General features: G+C 45.8%; 1 protein-coding gene across 1 annotated transcript; it reads left to right on the top strand.

Moving 5' to 3' along the window:
* Window positions 1-668: 668 nt before the first annotated feature.
* On the top strand, window positions 669-15,884 carry BRD8 (bromodomain containing 8; the record flags this gene model as incomplete). The annotated part of the gene is made up of 19 exons (XM_029087174.1): window positions 669-738; window positions 1,746-1,795; window positions 2,890-3,012; window positions 3,144-3,224; window positions 3,686-3,750; window positions 4,358-4,494; window positions 4,929-5,144; window positions 6,482-6,626; window positions 7,806-8,015; window positions 8,429-8,709; window positions 9,222-9,677; window positions 10,035-10,128; window positions 10,335-10,381; window positions 10,753-10,967; window positions 11,273-11,365; window positions 11,569-11,637; window positions 12,525-12,702; window positions 13,352-13,456; window positions 15,477-15,884. Coding segments are annotated over 19 exons (2,695 nt in total), but the record flags the coding sequence as incomplete, so codon positions are not given.
* Between the last annotated feature and the right edge of the window lie 432 nt (window positions 15,885-16,316).

A 16,316-nucleotide genomic window follows, 5' to 3' on the forward strand; every position in this document is an offset into this window, starting at 1 on the left:
CTTCCAATCCCCAACATTCTGTGCTTCTGTGCGCAGGCTCCCGGGGCAGAGCACGGGCTGGGTGCTGTTTGCTGCTGTTGGGTGGTGGCTCTTCACCCTGCTGCCGGTCCGTTGTATAACGGCTGGGCATCAGCACTTGTGCTTTCTGTCTCCTTTCTGTTCAATACAAAGTTGGGTTATTAAAGATGGAAGAGTTAGATGTGTGCCTTAAAAATCTTTCTGCTTCTCTCATTACTACTGTGTGAAAACAGAAGTGTGTTAATCAGAACAAAGAGTAATGTTATTCCAACATAAATTATAAGAGGTGAGTTGTGGGCGAGGAGGATATTTGGTAACAGCCTCCTGTGCGTTGCTTCTGCAGTTGTAGCTGTTTCGCTGCCTTTTTCCCATCACCAAAGTAAAGTTTTTGTTGGCATGTAATGGAGTCATCAGAAAACTTACTTTTTCAAAGCAACAGAGGGAAGCTGTTGTTTGTTTGGGAGTGGGCAAATATTTTTAAGTCCAAGTGCTGTACTTCAGGAATTCCCAAGCATAACAACTCATTAGCAAGTTCATTGTGTTTATGGGGGCTCTTCAGTGATGAATGTCAAGACAGGTCAGCATCTTTTCTCTGCATGTTGGTTGGGGAAGAAAATAAGTTGATGGTGACTCCAGTTTCTCTCCCATAGGGTCTCAGTCAGCAGAGCTATCAAACCTTTTGCAGAGCCAGGACGCCCTCCTGACTGGTTTTCCCAGAAGGTAAGATACTGGCATTTGAGTCAAAAAAAAAGAGTTCTGCATGGAATATGTAAGACAGCTGCCTAAGTGAATGTATTGTTTTTTAAAAAGATAGCAAAATTAATTTTAAAAGATGAGTTTTGTATAAAACAGATTAAATACTTCTTTCTGTTTCTGAAATTAAATTTGATTTTACAGTACACTTGGATAAAGTTAAGGAAAAGACAAGGATAATCAAAGATATGAAACAGCTTCCTTGTAAGAGATGGCTAAGTAAGGTAGAAAACTTCAACATCAAAAAGAGATGAGTAACAGGAGATACGACAGATCTGTGTAATCAGAAGTGGCATGAAGTTGAGTGTGAATAAGGATTAATTGTCAGTGCTTTGTCCAGTACAAGATTTCAAGGCTATTAAGTAAGACTAACAGGAGGCAGGTTCAAATCAAACCTAAATAGATTGTTCTTCACTAGGCATGTAATTAATCTGTGGAATTCTCTGCCCCAGGAATTTGTAGATGCCCATGTGTTTTGGTGTGTCCTGCTGCTTGGGCAAGCACCTGGGATTTTTGTTGTAAAAGGGACAGAAAGATTTAAGAGAATCAAGGGAGAAGAAGCTGCATTTTTTATGTTGCTTATTGTTTCTGTTAAGCTATGAAACTGGTCTTGATATAATATTATTTTATTTTCTCCATTGAAATATTTTAGGTTCATGTTCACAGATGGGAACGTTAGCAAGCATGATCAAACAGTTGTCCTAATCATGCTTGCTGGCTTTGGTTTCTAAATTATTAGTTGGGAGTGTCTGTTCTTTAGCTTTGTTCTGGAAAACAGCCTGGGCAGTGCTGGGGTAAAAGAGTGAATATTATAAATTATAGACATGGGGAAAACTCTAGAGAAGACTGTCAGATATGTTCATAAAGTTATAGAGCTCTGAAGAAGTAGGAGTAAGTGCCCTGTAGGCTTTGTTCATAGGTGTTTGCTGATGCTTACTCTTTGATGTCCTCTGACTTTCTTTGTTTCTTCTTAGCACTGTGCATCTCAGTATTCAGAGCTCTTGGAAACTACGGAGACTCCCAAGTGAGTACAAAGTCTGAAGCGAGGGCACTCTGCAGCAATTTTGGGTGGACTTGTTGATTCTTACAGAAAAGGACTTGATAGCTCTCCTCCCAAAAGGAGCGTACAGGAATGAGGAAATTCAGTTGTGATGGCTAGTGTGGGTGGACAGTGGGGTCAGGGTATGGCAGATGGGGGAGCCTGGCAAGCCCAAGGTATTTCTTAAAACATTATTCCCATATCTCCTTGTCTTGTCTCCTTTTTTCAGAAGACTGAGGTATTTTAGTGTTGCATGGTTCTAAAACTGGTCCCTGTGTGCTTGTTAACGTCTTCCATATGCACCTACTGTTGTTACAGTACGTGGCAGGGGCCTCTTTGCCACAGCTTCGTTTGTAAGAGCTGCAGTGTGCATTTGGAGACTTAATACAGCAAAACAAAACATGTATTTGGCTGGAATAAAACACTACATATTAGTCTTATTGATCAGAGGCTTTACACATAAAATTATCATTCAAAATAGGGGTATAAAAGACAGCAGGAGTGAGAAGGGGAAATGTTTTGTATTTGTCTCTGTTTTCAGTGGTTTCTTACAGTTTTTTAATCAATGCTATCACCACAGCTCTATGCTCCCAGATGTTTCTCAATGCTAAATCCAGGCATTTTGTTTTGGGACTTCACATCAAATTAAATTAAAGTCAGGGTGTTTGAAAGTAGTATTAGTTCGTGATAGTGTGTGATAGTGCTGAGTTGCAAAGACAAAGGACTCAGTAGAGTTATTGAGGAAAAAAAAATAGTTGTTTCTTTGTGGGTAGTAAGAATCTTCTCTGAAGCTGAATGATTGATTTTTTTCAGGTTGAGAATTTGCAGTAGGCTTTCATCTTTGATCTACTCCTGAAGTCTTTAACGCTGGACACATTTAAGAATTAGATAAACTTTTCAGAAGAGATTGTTTGAACATTGTGCTTTCCAATATCATTTAAGATAAATTGGAAGAGGAAGTTGATTTTTTGTGTGCATGTTTGTGTCAGGAGTGACAGACAGCAGCCATTTATGAAAGGAGAACTGGGATTTTCTGTGTTTCGTGTCTGAACTGTTTTTGTTTTTCTGTTATTCTTTAGGCGAAAACGTGGTGAGAAAGGAGAAGTTGTGGAAACTGTGGAAGATGTTATAGTGCGGAAACTGACTGCAGAGCGAGTTGAGGAGTTGAAGAAAATTATTAAAGAAACACAGGAGAAATACAGGTATGTGGCAGAGGTGTTGAGCTGTGGTGCACCCCGAGTCCTGTCTTGAATAAGTGGCCTAAGTGCTTAGGGTGAAAATGCTGCTTAGGGCACATTGTTCAGTGATAAGTAAGAAGATTTTCTGATTACAGGCAACTCAAGAAGGATGCAGAGCTGATCCAGGCCGGACACATGGATAACAGACTGGAGGAGCTGTGCAATGAGATTATGATGTGGGTTACTTAGTTATTTACATGCTTTTCTTTCTTCTGAGATTGTAGTTGCCTGATGCTGTGTGTTTGTCAGACACCTCTTGCTCTGTGTACATTGGGTTAAGAGAAACAGGGCAGCTGGACAGATGCTTTGGCCTCTGAGGGTGGACTTAGTTTAGACTGGGGTCACCAGCCTGCGTGGAACATCTTTTGGAGTTCCTCAGTGAAGAACTTCATGATAGCTTGCAACATCCTCCTTGCTTCCTCCATTTTGATAATCGGCTGAAACTGAAATTTCCTGCCAAGTGTGTCATTCTCTGAGTGGCAGCTGGCTCTGCTTCCCTCCTCAGAGGATTTGAGCCCGAGTCCACAGAGGCAGGTCACTGTTGTCTGTAGATAATTGGGTGGGGATCAGTAAGCTGCAGGAGGAACTAAAGGGAAGTGGGACACAGTGTGACAGTAGGTTTTGGTTCTGTATACAGAAAGAAAAAAATGGAGGAGGAGGAAGCAGAAGTCAAGAGGAAGGCTACAGATGCTGCTTATCAGGGTAAGCGGGAAATGAGCTTCCTTACTACTCCTCAGAGAGAGATGCATATGTTCATAGGAACATTTGTCAAATATTTAAGTGTTGTTAAGACCTGTTCAGGAGGAATTCCATGACCCTAGGAGTTGGAAAGAAAGATTATAGTCTTTTTCCAGCACTGTATTTGTAGCAGGGAAAAATGTAGATACTATTAAGAAGGGAACAAATTCTGTAGAAAAGGTCTGTCTAAGAGAAAGTAGCATTAGCAAAGAGCTCTGTTAGAATGTCAGGCTTTTCACCCCTCTAGTTTTCCCTATAGTTTTACTGTTGTCTGAAGATAAGAGGAAGAGAGATTTGTTCTGAATGTTTAATTCATTTATAATTCTTGAGGCAATTCAGTGAACTAACCTGACAGTGGTGGGAGGTGATCAGTATCCAACTGTGATGGAAATCTGGAATTAAAGTGCGTTGCCCAGTGCTAGTGTTATTTGTGAACTGAGCTTAGTGTGGTGCAAGAAATTCCTACCATATAAATTGTTTACTTGGAGTTCTTTAGGATAAAGTCAGAGGTAACTCTTGGGTACTGTCCAGGATGGAGTCATGGAATCTCACTTTTTTTTCTCTTTCCCAGCTCGTCAGGCCATCAAGAATCCACCACGACGATTAACGGGGGTGATGGTTCGGTCTCCTGCAGGCTCAACCTCCCCAGGTGGAGACTATGCTCTGGGAGATCTGTCTCAGCCCGCTGTGGAGGAAGCCAGTCCGGGGGTAAGGATGCTTCCTGTGGTAAGAGAGAAGGGCCAGCTTGGGACTTGGGGCTCTGTGTCCCTCATGGACCAGGGGCCTGGGGGGAAGCCCTTGCCTTGTTTTGCAGACCTTTCGCTGTGGTAGTGTTGTAGTGTGGTTGCTGTACAGTGCTGCTCGAGATACATGTCCTCTTCCATGTCTGTGGTGATCAGGTGCCTGGATCAAAGGCTGTGTAGGGGCATCAGTGGGTTGGCCAGGCAGTCTTCTGTGTGTGCCTGGGAAGTGGCACTATAGGGCAGGGAAAGGGTGAAAGCATATGCCTGGAGCAGGAGTAGTGAGTGAATGGAGTAGGTGTCTGTGGTGTGCTGGATCAATGCTCTTGGGGGAAGGAGCAAGTGGGGCTAGTCCGTGTGGTGGAGTGTGGCTTTGAACAGTGTGGTTTTTCTCTTTCTCAGGTCACTCCAGGGACATTGCCCAGCACCCCAGTTGCCTCCTTCATTGGAATCCCTGACACCCCTCCAGGCTCTGCTCCCCTGGATGCCCCCATGACCCCAGTCACTGATGATTCACCCCAGAAAAAGATGCTAGGACAAAAAGCAACTCCGCCTCCTTCCCCTCTGCTCTCAGAGCTGCTGAAGAAGGGCAGTCTCCTGCCCACAAGCCCCAGGCTGGTATGGAGCTCTCTGCTCATATATGCAAGCACACAAACAATTTGCTCCAGGCTCTCCTACTGAAAAAAAGGGGGAGCTGCAAAGGCTTTTTAAAAACACAGTTTTTGTGAGAGTCCCAACAGAAGTGATGTCTGAGAGATATAATTATCCCTGTGAGCCACAGAGGTGGGACCCTTTCCCAGCAGTACTGTGGGTGCAGGACTGCAGGAATTATTCAGCACATAGGACTGGCTGTGTCCCCTGAGTTGTAAGGAGTTGGAGTTGCAGGCTTTGCTAGAGGAAATCGTTCTCCCTGGGGGAGGGGGTATGTTAGTCAGCATCAGCCCAGTCAGTCTGCATGGAGGTGTTCTTGGTGTTATCTGCTTTGGGCTCACAATTCTTCTTTACATCTTGGCAGGAAGTTGAGTTTCAGTATTTGTAATGGGTCTTAGCATAGGAGTGGGGAGTCTAGTGGGGTTTATGATCAGTATTGAAGTGCTTCAGTCTTCTCATAGGTGTTGGCAGTTATTAAAATCACTGTGATGACAAGCCACTTTGACCCTTCTGGTGTTAGTGACTCTGGAAGTCTTAGGACCGTGACCATTGCTGACACTGTTCAGAACCCAGTATGAAGATGGCAGCCATCAGCCTGCCTGTGGCACAGTTTCCCTGTGGTAGTGCTTGTGTGATGGAATAGGTGTATTACTGTTGACTTTCTTTTCTTAATAGATTTAGGGTGTTTTCTATTTGTTAGCCTGGGTAAATGTTCCATGGGTTCTATGTTTGCAGGGTGCAGTGTAACATAGGGTGGAGCAAGAACAGGTAATTGCTGTGGAAGACTGGGATTTCTTTGCATTGACTGGACCGTTTTATGTCTACTTCAAGGTCCATCAAGGTTTATGGTGTGACCTTGATATAGTTACTTTCCATCCTGGTACTTCAGTTTCCCTCAACTCAAAATGAGGGATAATTCCATGCCATCTCAGGGGGCAAAGAGACTGGTATCTGTAAAGGATTGTGAGGTCCTTGAACAGAGGAACTAAGGTAGAGGAAACGGTATATTTGGCCTGACTTCAAAGGAAGGTGGCACTGCAGCTGTATTGTAGCTGAAGAACAACAGCTAGTTGCAGACTGTCATGCACTTGCATAAGGAGCCTCAGGCATGGACTAGACTGGACAGAGAGCACAAAAGAAGTGCTGAGACAGCAGCTGATGGACATATTCATGGAGGTGCATATCTGTCATCACTGATGTGATGGTTTCTCCAGGCAAGGGGGTTGGAACTAGGTGATATTTAAGGTCCCTTCCAACCCGAACTATTCTATGATTCTAACTTCAGTTGTGTCCTCCTTTGGCAGGTTGGAGAAAACGAAATGGCAGTGGCTTCTGGTCACATGAACAGCTCAGGAGTCCTGCTGGAGGTAGGAAGCGTCCTTCCAGTGCTGCACAGTGGGGAAATGCAGTCGGCACCTGGTGCTGTCCCTGCATCTCCTGCTGCTTCAGGTAACTTGGGACTCTCCCTTCTACATTTCTCCCTTCAGATGTACCTTCAGACTGTTCTATGAATTCTCTTTGTAGAGAGATGAAGGACATCTAGCCTGGCTGGTTTTGGGGCTTCTTTGAGTTGCATTCCTATTTCTGTACCCCTGTCCCTCTCACACCTAGGGGTTTTTTTTAAGAAGACTAATCCTTACAGAAAAAAGAGTGCCTTGATTTAAAATGACTGTAACAATTAGACTTGATTCGATCCTGGTCCATGCAGTCTAGTTTTCTAGTTCTGACACTGGCTAATACCAGGCATTTCAGTGCAGAAAAAAAGGGTTAGTTGACAGGGAGTTGGGAAAAAATTGGGCTAGTATCTGATTCCCCATGTGTCAAACTGCAGCTCCCTGTGAACCTGGAGAACTTTTCTTAGCTCTGCTTTAGTTTAGAGGTCTGTTGAGGATTAGACCACAGTAGACTGTGAGCTCCAGAGTAAGTTCCACAGAGCAGGGTGAGAGGGACAGTGCAAGAGTCTTTGCATGGGGCTGTGTCAGAACAGCCTGCCTAAGGTGAAGTTTCTTCTGAGCTCATGCTAACCAGTGGTTTAGTCACATTGTCTGCAACTGAAGTTTTATGCCATTCATTTATATATAATCCCATATGAATAATCTCACTTCCTTATCCACGTCTGTTCCTTAGGACTTGTTAATTTGGTCCAGATAGTTCAGTAAGTTCAGACTGGAAATTACATCTAAGGCAAGTGGCAACCTTTGATATAAGAGAAATTCTCCAGGAAAGACCTGCAAAGAGATCCCCTCTGCTCCCTTCCAGCTCCTGTGATGACTGTTTGCCTTGGCTTACCTTGTGTGGCTCTCTCAGCACTGTTTTTTGGATTTCCCATGATTGTATTGGGATGAGCCTTTGGAAGGGCATCTCTCTGCATGTGTGGCTTAGCCTGTCCAGCCCTCAGGGTGAACAGTGTCCCCTAGTCTGCATGATTCTGTCTCAGACTGCCCACACAAAGGAGTCGTGCATTTTTGGTGCAGGTTCTCCGTATAGCTTTTGGAACTGTTTATAGGTACCTCTTGGTGTCTTTTCCCAGAAGAAGCCACCAGACAGCGAAAAGCCCTGTGGTGGCTTTGTGGACTTCAGTGGTGGCTGCTTCTTGCTCATGTGCTTTTCCCTTCTACTCTCTGTTAGGTGCTCCTACGCTTTCCCGGCTTTTAGAAGCTGGTCCTGCACAGTTCACCTCACCTCTTGCTTCCTTCTCCGCTGTTGCCAGCGAACCTCCAGCTAAGCTCCTACCACCCCCCGTAGAGCCTGTGTCCCAGGCCACCATTGTCATGATGCCCACGCTGTCAGCACCATCCATTGTGCCACCAGCTGCAGCTCCAGAAAGCGTAGCCACAGGTGCGTTCCTGAACTACGCACTCGTAGGTCATGCACTGCTGGAAAACAGAAATTCCCTCGGGATCAGCACCCAGCGAGCTTTCAGCTGGCCTTTCATCACCTCAGGCTGACCATCCTTGATGGAAGGAAGGTTACAGCTGGGTTCTGGAGTAAATAGATGGTTTTAAAGAGGATTTGCTGGGTGGGGGTGCTAATGGTATGTTGCTGGATTGTGGTTCAGGGGCTGGAATCCCACTTTGTCTCTGTTGTGGGAAAACAAACCCGTATTTGTCTTCTGTTTTTCTAAGCCATGCTGTTGTGGGTGGACCTGGGATACTTGCAGTTGGTGCTTGGTCTTATTTGCTGCAGTATTTGTTTATGTGGGCTTCACTTCTCCAGAATGGTCTCTGATTGTCACTCTCATCCTTGTGCAGTGAGCCAGCCAGAAGCCTGTGTTTCCATGGAGGCAGTGTCTGATGCCCACACCGTGACAGTGTCCATGGACAGCAGTGAAATATCCATGATCATTGATTCCATCAAGAAGGAGTGCCTGGGTTCTGGGGCTGGCAGTGCTGCAGGGTCTTCCAAAGATCACTGTGTGGATGGGAAAGAAGACCTGGATTTGGCTGAGAAAATGGATATTGCAGTGTCCTATACGGGGGAAGAGCTGGACTTCGATACTGTTGGAAATATTATAGCCATCATTGAGGACAAGGTAAGCAGGCAAAGCAGAGTGCCAGTGCCTTTCCCTCCACATCCAGTTAGGTTAATCTCAAGTGATTACTGTTCACCAACTTAGTTAGTTTAAACAAACAAGAAATAACTATTCCAAAATGCACATTCTCACTGTCGTTGTGCAGATCAGTAGGAAATGACCCTATGACACTGCTTCTGCTAGTCCTGCCACATTTAGCCTGGTGCTCCTCTTCAGAGTGAATAAAGAAATCTCTTTCTTCCTCATGTTGGGTAGGGTTGGGGTCACGTCTCTGGCAGACAAATGAGCGCTGCTTGCAGCTTACTTTCCAGGAGTGCTGTATTTCTGAAACCGAAGCTCTGTGGGAGACTCCACAGGGAGCGATATGAGTCTGGCTGTGAAAGGCAGCTTTGTAAACCCAGTACCCTGAGTTTTTCACAATTGTCTCATTACCAAATAACATGAACTTTTTTTTTTTAATCCCTCTTTCTGACCTTGGCCTCTGCTGTTGTGTGTTTGTTTTGGCAATAAAGGTAGACGACCACCCTGAAGTCCTGGATGCAGCAGTTGTTGAAGCTGCTCTGTCTTCTTTCTGCGAAGATACTGATGATCCTCAGACCCTGCCTGGGCCGTGGGAACACTCGATTCGTCAAGAGCATGAGAAACAGGCCCAGATACCCCAAGTGTCTGTGACTGTGAAGCAGGAGAGACTGGAGTGTGAGGAGCCAGAGGCAAAGGGAATTCGAGACCTAATGGGCATTGGAGAGCTGGGATCAGAAATAAAGACAGAACCTGCAGAGCAGGAGCAGAATCACTTGGGCCCTGAGGAAACCATACCAGCAACTGCAAGAGTGACAGAAACACCAGAGCTTAGAAGTCAAGACATAGAAGAGGATCAGAGAGCAGCTGTAGCAACAGGAGAAACTTCTGAAATTGAGATAGAATCAGCCAAGGGAGAAGACACAGTGCACAATACAGTGAAGACAGAGGTATGTGAGCAGACAGGCTGGCTGGAACTGGTGTGGGGAAAGAAAGGAGCAGTTGTGGCAGGTAGGAGAGAAGTTTAGAGGAAGGATGACTGCTGGGTTGAAGGTGACCCTTCAATTAATGTGACTGACTGTTTTCCTGGGAGTCATGCTGCTGATCTGTCCAATCTGCAGAGAAGCTTTCTGCTTTAGGCAGTGCCTTTACGTATCTCCCCCCGCCCATGTGCAGAATTGCTGTTGGGAAGGTGCTTAGTGAACTTCATTGCCTTGAGTTAGGTTAGGGTGAGTGAGATGTGCCCACACCTTCACTGAAGTAAGCTGACACAAACATCTAGATTTGTGCATTTCTCTTCCCTCCAGACCCCACCTGATGATGATTCATCCCCTCCACAAGTCCCAAATGTGAGTGAAGACTCCTCACAGGCTGATGTTCAGCACAAATTTGAGCTGTCAGGTAACTTAATTCAGCTAGGAAATCTTTTACATGCAACATTGTTAGCTGGATAGATGTCAGTGATCTGGTTCAGGTTTTTTGGGGAGGAGGGAGAAAAGATATGTGTAGGAACAGTGGTAATTACTGCAGGGCAGTAGGCATTGGTGCAGGAGCTTTTGTGGGAAAGACTGCTTTGGGGAATCAACCTTTCTGCTTTTCTTTCACAGAGTCAATGAAGGAGGAGGCCCAAGCCCTGTTTAGGAGTCAGATGAAGGTAATTCTGGATTGGTTGTAGTTGTCTTGGATTCATTTGTAACATCTCACTGCTGCTGCTTCCTGACTCCCACTTGCTGAAAAGCAAAGCTTGCCTTCAGCTTTCTGCACTGAGAAGAGAGTTGGGCAGTCTGCAGTTGGAGCTAAAGGGGAGATTGCTTCAGGCACTGTAAAGCTGTGTCTATGTGTGCTTCTGTGTCTGCAGGGGGAAGCAGGGCAGGATGGAGTGACTAAGATTTTGTGAAAGTGCCTGTACAGTTCTCAGCAGGCATAGCAAGAAAATCACCTTGCTTACTGAACCGTAGTTGCTTTGGCGGCTCTGAGTTGCTGCTGTAGCTGGCTGTACAGACTCATGAGCTCTCTTTGTTTCAGGATGGGCAGGGTGAAGAGGATGATGAGGATGGTGCCAGTGAGGCTGCCAGTTTGGAGGAACCCAAAGAGGAAGATCAGGGTGAAGGATATCTGTCAGAGATGGATAACGAGCCGCCTGTGAGTGAGAGCGATGATGGCTTCAGTGTCCATAATGCACCTTTACAGTCTCACACGCTAGCCGACTCCATCCCCAGCAGCCCAGCCTCCTCGCAGTTGTGAGTATCAGTGAAGCTCCCAGGCATGGAGGTGCAACTCCCAGGCTATTTTGTGGAGGGAGCGTAGGATTCTCATTTCTGTTTTGCTGCCTGAGTGGGTCCAAAGGGGGAATTTGTTGATGATTCGTCTGGTTCTTTTTGCTTAGAAGTGCAAGCGAGCAGCCAGCGCCATAGTACCACGTCCCCTGGTTTTCTTTCTGTCTTTGCCATGGATTAGCGTAGGCATGTCAAAGGCGAAACTGTAAAGCCTCTGCTCTGAGGCAGTGTGCAAACTCCTGAAGGAGGTCTGATTCTTTTCTTCCCAGCTCAGTGTGCAGTGAGGACCAGGAAGCGATACAGGCCCAGAAGATCTGGAAGAAAGCCATCATGCTGGTTTGGAGAGCAGCAGCTAATCACAGGTGAGTTTGATGTCTTGAGAACTGGCAGAAAGAAGTGACTAATCCTAGACAAGTCTCCACTCTCCCATCTCACAGTCTTATCTGCTTTGGTACCAGGAGATGATGAATCATATTGTTACTGGTAGCAGACAAATAAACATGAGAGCATGAAAGAAATATTTCCCAGCAAGGATGGGCACTAAGTGGACTCCTTTTCTCTGCAGGTACGCCAATGTCTTCCTACAGCCTGTGACTGACGATATAGCACCAGGCTACCACAGTATTGTGCAGAGGTGAGTCTCAGCAGTCTTCTGTCATTAGAACTCTCTGTTTGCATATTTGTGCAGGGATTTCTGTGAGGAACAATGTGGTTTTTTACTGCCATGCAGACTGCAAGACTTGAAAAATTATTTTTTTCTGGCATGATTCAGTCAGAAATGAGTTTTCCTAAGAAAAGAGTAGTCTTCAGTAATAGATAACATGTCTTTACACAGCCCTATCTTTGAGTGAAGTACACTAACTTAAACAGAACATCTTTTATCAGTAAAAGTGGTGACTGATCTGCTTCTTCCAGTTTCTATCCAAGGGTAGGATTTAATCTTTGAAATTCCCAAGACCTATCTTCTTTAATCAGTATTTTTTACTGTCATGGATAGTGCACTGTTCTGGAAGAATTACTAGAATCCCCTGCCCTGCTAGCCCCCAAAATCTCTCCTAAACAGTTCAGTGGCTGCAGTTCTAGTTCCTTAGTGTCTCTTTCAGTGATGCCTGGAGAAGACAAATGCTTCTCCTGAGTTGTTAGCATTCATGGCTAACGTTGCCCAGAGAAGCTGTGGATGCCCCCTCCCTGGAAGTGTTTAAGGCCAGGTGGGATGAGGCTTTGAGCAACCTGGTCTAGTGGAAGGTGTCCCTGCTGATGGCAGGGGGGTTGGAACTGGATGATCTTTAAGGTCCCTTCCAACCCTAAGCATTCTGTGATTCTATGGTAGCTGGTGGATAGCTTGTGTCTTCTGACCCAAGGCCTTGGTACTGAGGGACACAGCCTGTGTGGGGGAGAACCTATTTGGCTAAATTAAATAGATGGTCTGACTAGACCTGTCACCAATACAGGGCTGTTTGCAAAAGAGAGGTGAGAGAGTTCGGCATTTCTGTTGCTATTTTGACTGTGTTTCTTTCCTAGGCCAATGGATTTATCTACCATCAAAAAGAACATTGAGAATGGGCTGATACGAACTACAGCTGAGTTTCAGCGTGATATTATGCTGATGTTTCAAAATGCAGTTATGTACAACAGCTCTGACCATGATGTGTACCACATGGCTGTCGAGATGCAGCGAGATGTCCTGGAGCAGATCCAGGTAAAGTACTGAGCTGAGGCCAGTGCAGGACAGAGCATCTGCCTTGGTCCATACGTATGGGACAGACTTCTGGATGTAAGACCACAGTTTCACTCACAATGTCTTTGAATTAAGTAGTCCCATCTTTCCCTGCATCTCTCTTGTGCTAGCTCAGGTGTTTGTGGTGAAGTAGATTGTGGATAATTTAAAACTTAACACAGCAAAATGTATTTTAGGTTCAGCCCAGACCAATTTGAAATCTAATTTCCTTCAGGGAAATGCTTAGGCCAGCAAGAACCAGGGTGTGGTTCAGGAACAGAAACAAGCAACAAGAATGGTGAATGACAGGGGACGCGGTCGCTTCTTTTAGTAGCTGTGCTGGTTTACACTGGTTTAAAATGTACGTGAAACTGTGTCCTGTGAACGTATTTCTTGTGAAGTAGAATGTCCCAACTAGCAGAGCTAATGGAGTTTGAATTGGGGTTTTATTAGTTCCTCCGGACTTGTGGCTTCTGAGGTAAATGGGGGAACTTATTCTGAGCAGCAGACAAGGAACTGAAACTGCCTCTGACCCAGTCATTCCCAGCCTGTGGTTTGTGATAGTTAACTGACACGCACTAACTGAGCTTGTTTTGCCTGAGAATCTTAACAGAGTGTGGTTTTCTTGCAGCAATTTTTGGCCACACAACTGATCATGCAAACATCGGAGTCGGGGATCAGTGCAAAGAGCCTGCGTGGGCGAGACTCCACTCGCAAGCAAGATGCTTCAGAGAAGGTGAGAATGCTGCACCCTGTGGAAGGGCACTTGGTATCTTTTGGAGAATCCCAAGATACTGCATGAAATTCCCATACCAAAGATAGGCAGAATGGTTTTTGAGATTGTAATAGCTGCAGCACCTTCGTGTGAACAAACTTCTCTTTAAATGTGTCCATTGAGTAGATTTTAGCTCTGGATCTAGACATCATCCCAGAGGCAGGTCTTGCAAATTATTTCTGTAATTCAAATACTTCTGTTCCCTGGTTTTAAAAACAAGTTATGAAAACTGTAGAGAAATCGGAAGAAGGAAGCTGAAGGTGTAGAGAATGAGAAGACTAGCCTCTGCCATGTTCTTCACTTCCTACTCAGATTTTTAGAACCAGGGAATCACTCCAGTCTGGTTTGCTGTGTAAAACACACCAGAGAACCTTTGATTTCTACACTCACTGGAACTGATAGCAGTGTAGATTTTTTATTTTTTTTTTCCCTTCTGTAAAGCTACATCCAGACTTACCTCAAGTGTTCTCAGCTGGTGCATACAGCATTGTGACAGCAAGGACTGCCTGCTTAGTTGTAGTGGCAACTGCACAGCACAGAGATTGTTGGGTAGGCCAGGCCTTGCCATGGCTGAGGAGGGAATATCCCTTTCCTCGCATTCTGACTCTCGCAGTGTCCCTCTTTTGTCCGTTTTTATGTTCCTGCTGCATAAGACTGACGCCATGTGGGAAGGGGAGCGGGGCACATGTTTCTCTATGCTCGTGTGTGGGCTCAGTGCTTCTGTGTGGTGTGTGCATTTCTGTATCTGATATCTGATAAGTCCTTCTGTTTGGCCTTTTAACAGGACAGTGTCCCAATGGGCTCTCCTGCCTTCCTTCTCTCTCTCTTTGTAAGTATTGAAAGGCTCCAGCAGGTACTGCAGTACTGCTGGCACTGTGCTCTGCTCCTTGTCTGGGTGATCACTGCACTGTCACAGCATCCTTAGCATTGCAGCAATGTGTGTTTCACTTAGGGACTGTACAACCATGATCATTAGAGAAGAAACATCTCAGTCCCTTATTCTCAGCGTGGGTGAGTGGGAGGGGCTTCAGTCTTTTCTTCTGGTTCCAAGTGTTCTCGTTTTGTCATCTGCCTTTGCTTTTTTTCCCACAACTTCTCTCTTCCTTTCTTTCCATATAAGTGGGAAGACAGACCAAGTGGTGCAGTACTATAGTTCTTACATCTCTTATGGTCATACAGCTGCCCCTTCCACACGCTCGAGACAGTACAATGGGTCTTGGGAAGGTGAGGAGTCAGCTGTGTACTCCTCTATCGTTCCTGGTCCAGAAGGGATATAAGATACTCTGCAGAAATACCTTGCTCTGTGCCTGTGGTGATCTGGAAGTGTTTGGAAAAATACTGCCTGCGGGAAACCCCAAGTCTCTTGAGTTGCGGGGAGGAGAGAGGGGAGGAAGATGGAGAGTTGTTTTTTTCTCTCGCATATATCTAAAGACAGAGGAGTACTCCGGGAGAGTCAGCATGTCAGCCAGAGGGAGAGGGCAGCGGATCAAAGGAAGCTCTCAGCTCGCCTTCTACTCATGGAAAGGAGCTGTGCGGAGAAACTAGGGAGCTAGTGCCAGGGTCACTCAACTGGAGGAGCACTTCCCGTAGGGACCAGCAGCTGCTAAGGTAGGTTAGTCAGCAGTTTCCTCTTCCCACCTTAAGAGCCAAGCTAGAATCTGCCGCTTAGGAGAAAGCGTGCACTGTATGGGCTCCAAAAGCAATCTGTCCAGGAGAGAGCCTTGTGCCCCTCTCTGCCCTGGCTGCCAGCGGCGCACAGAGATGCTGCCAATCCCAGCACCTGTGCTGTGTCCAGAGTGAATTTTAGGTAGGTCTGCAGGCAGGCCTCCCCAGGCCTTCCTAGGACAACTTCCCTTTCTCCTGTTTGGAAGGCATGAAAAGTTGTTAGCAGATGCACAATTCCTTACCTCCCTGAGTGCTGGAGGAAGTGTTTGGTGTGCAGGGTTGCATAACTCTCTCTTTCTGTTTGCCTTGTGACTAGGATGGAGGCACCAGAGGGCGTCGCTGTGCCATCGAGGCCGACATGAAGATGAAGAAATGATACTGCAGGCAGGCAGAAAATCCCAGCACCTGCCAGCCAGAGCTGGAGTGCAAGCAAGATGCAGTTAACAGCTGTGGGAGAAGGAAGAAAACCTGCAGGTCCATTTCTGGGACCTGTTCCACCTTCTTCACTTGCCCCTGTGGAAAGCAGTGTCTCGTCAGATTGTGTAACCCAAAGAAACTTCCCTGGAGGGGAAGACTAGCCCCCCTGCCTGTTTTAGGGCAGTCGTCTTGGGCTTCATCAGTGTTCTGGTGTTAGCTAGCAACTGGTGGCTCGTATGTACTGTAATGTGAAGTGTACAGATTTTTACTAGTGATGTGTAAATGTGTATGTATATTAAAGTCTGGGAACAAATCCAGTGTACAGTGTGCAGTGTACTGAGCATCGCAGCTCTCTGCAGTGAGGAACTCTGGTTTTGTACAAGCATGCATACCTGTCTTGAGTATCTGCAAATACAACTCTCTTCCAGTTATCCATACAGCACACAAGCATGGCAGAGCTTTGACATCAGGGACAAACTGTTAATCATGCGAATGTTGCATAGTGCTTGGATGGAGGGGAAGATTCCCTGCTTGAGGGTATGAGAATATAGCACTGTTGTGATGAAACAGGAGATCTAACCATGAGGAGTTACATGCTACAGTCGTGTTGGAGCTTTCCCTAAGAGGCCGGTGTATTGAAATGTACCTTACATTCTTTCCACAGAGATCTGTAAAGGGTCCACTAGTCAGAGTGAAGATCTGTGATTCCAGCAGCTGTAGGCATGCCAGTACCTGGTTT

This window comes from Antrostomus carolinensis, unplaced genomic scaffold (assembly GCF_000700745.2).
Source record: "Antrostomus carolinensis isolate BGI_N321 unplaced genomic scaffold, ASM70074v2 scaffold12391, whole genome shotgun sequence".
Taxonomy (NCBI): Eukaryota; Metazoa; Chordata; class Aves; order Caprimulgiformes; family Caprimulgidae; genus Antrostomus; species Antrostomus carolinensis.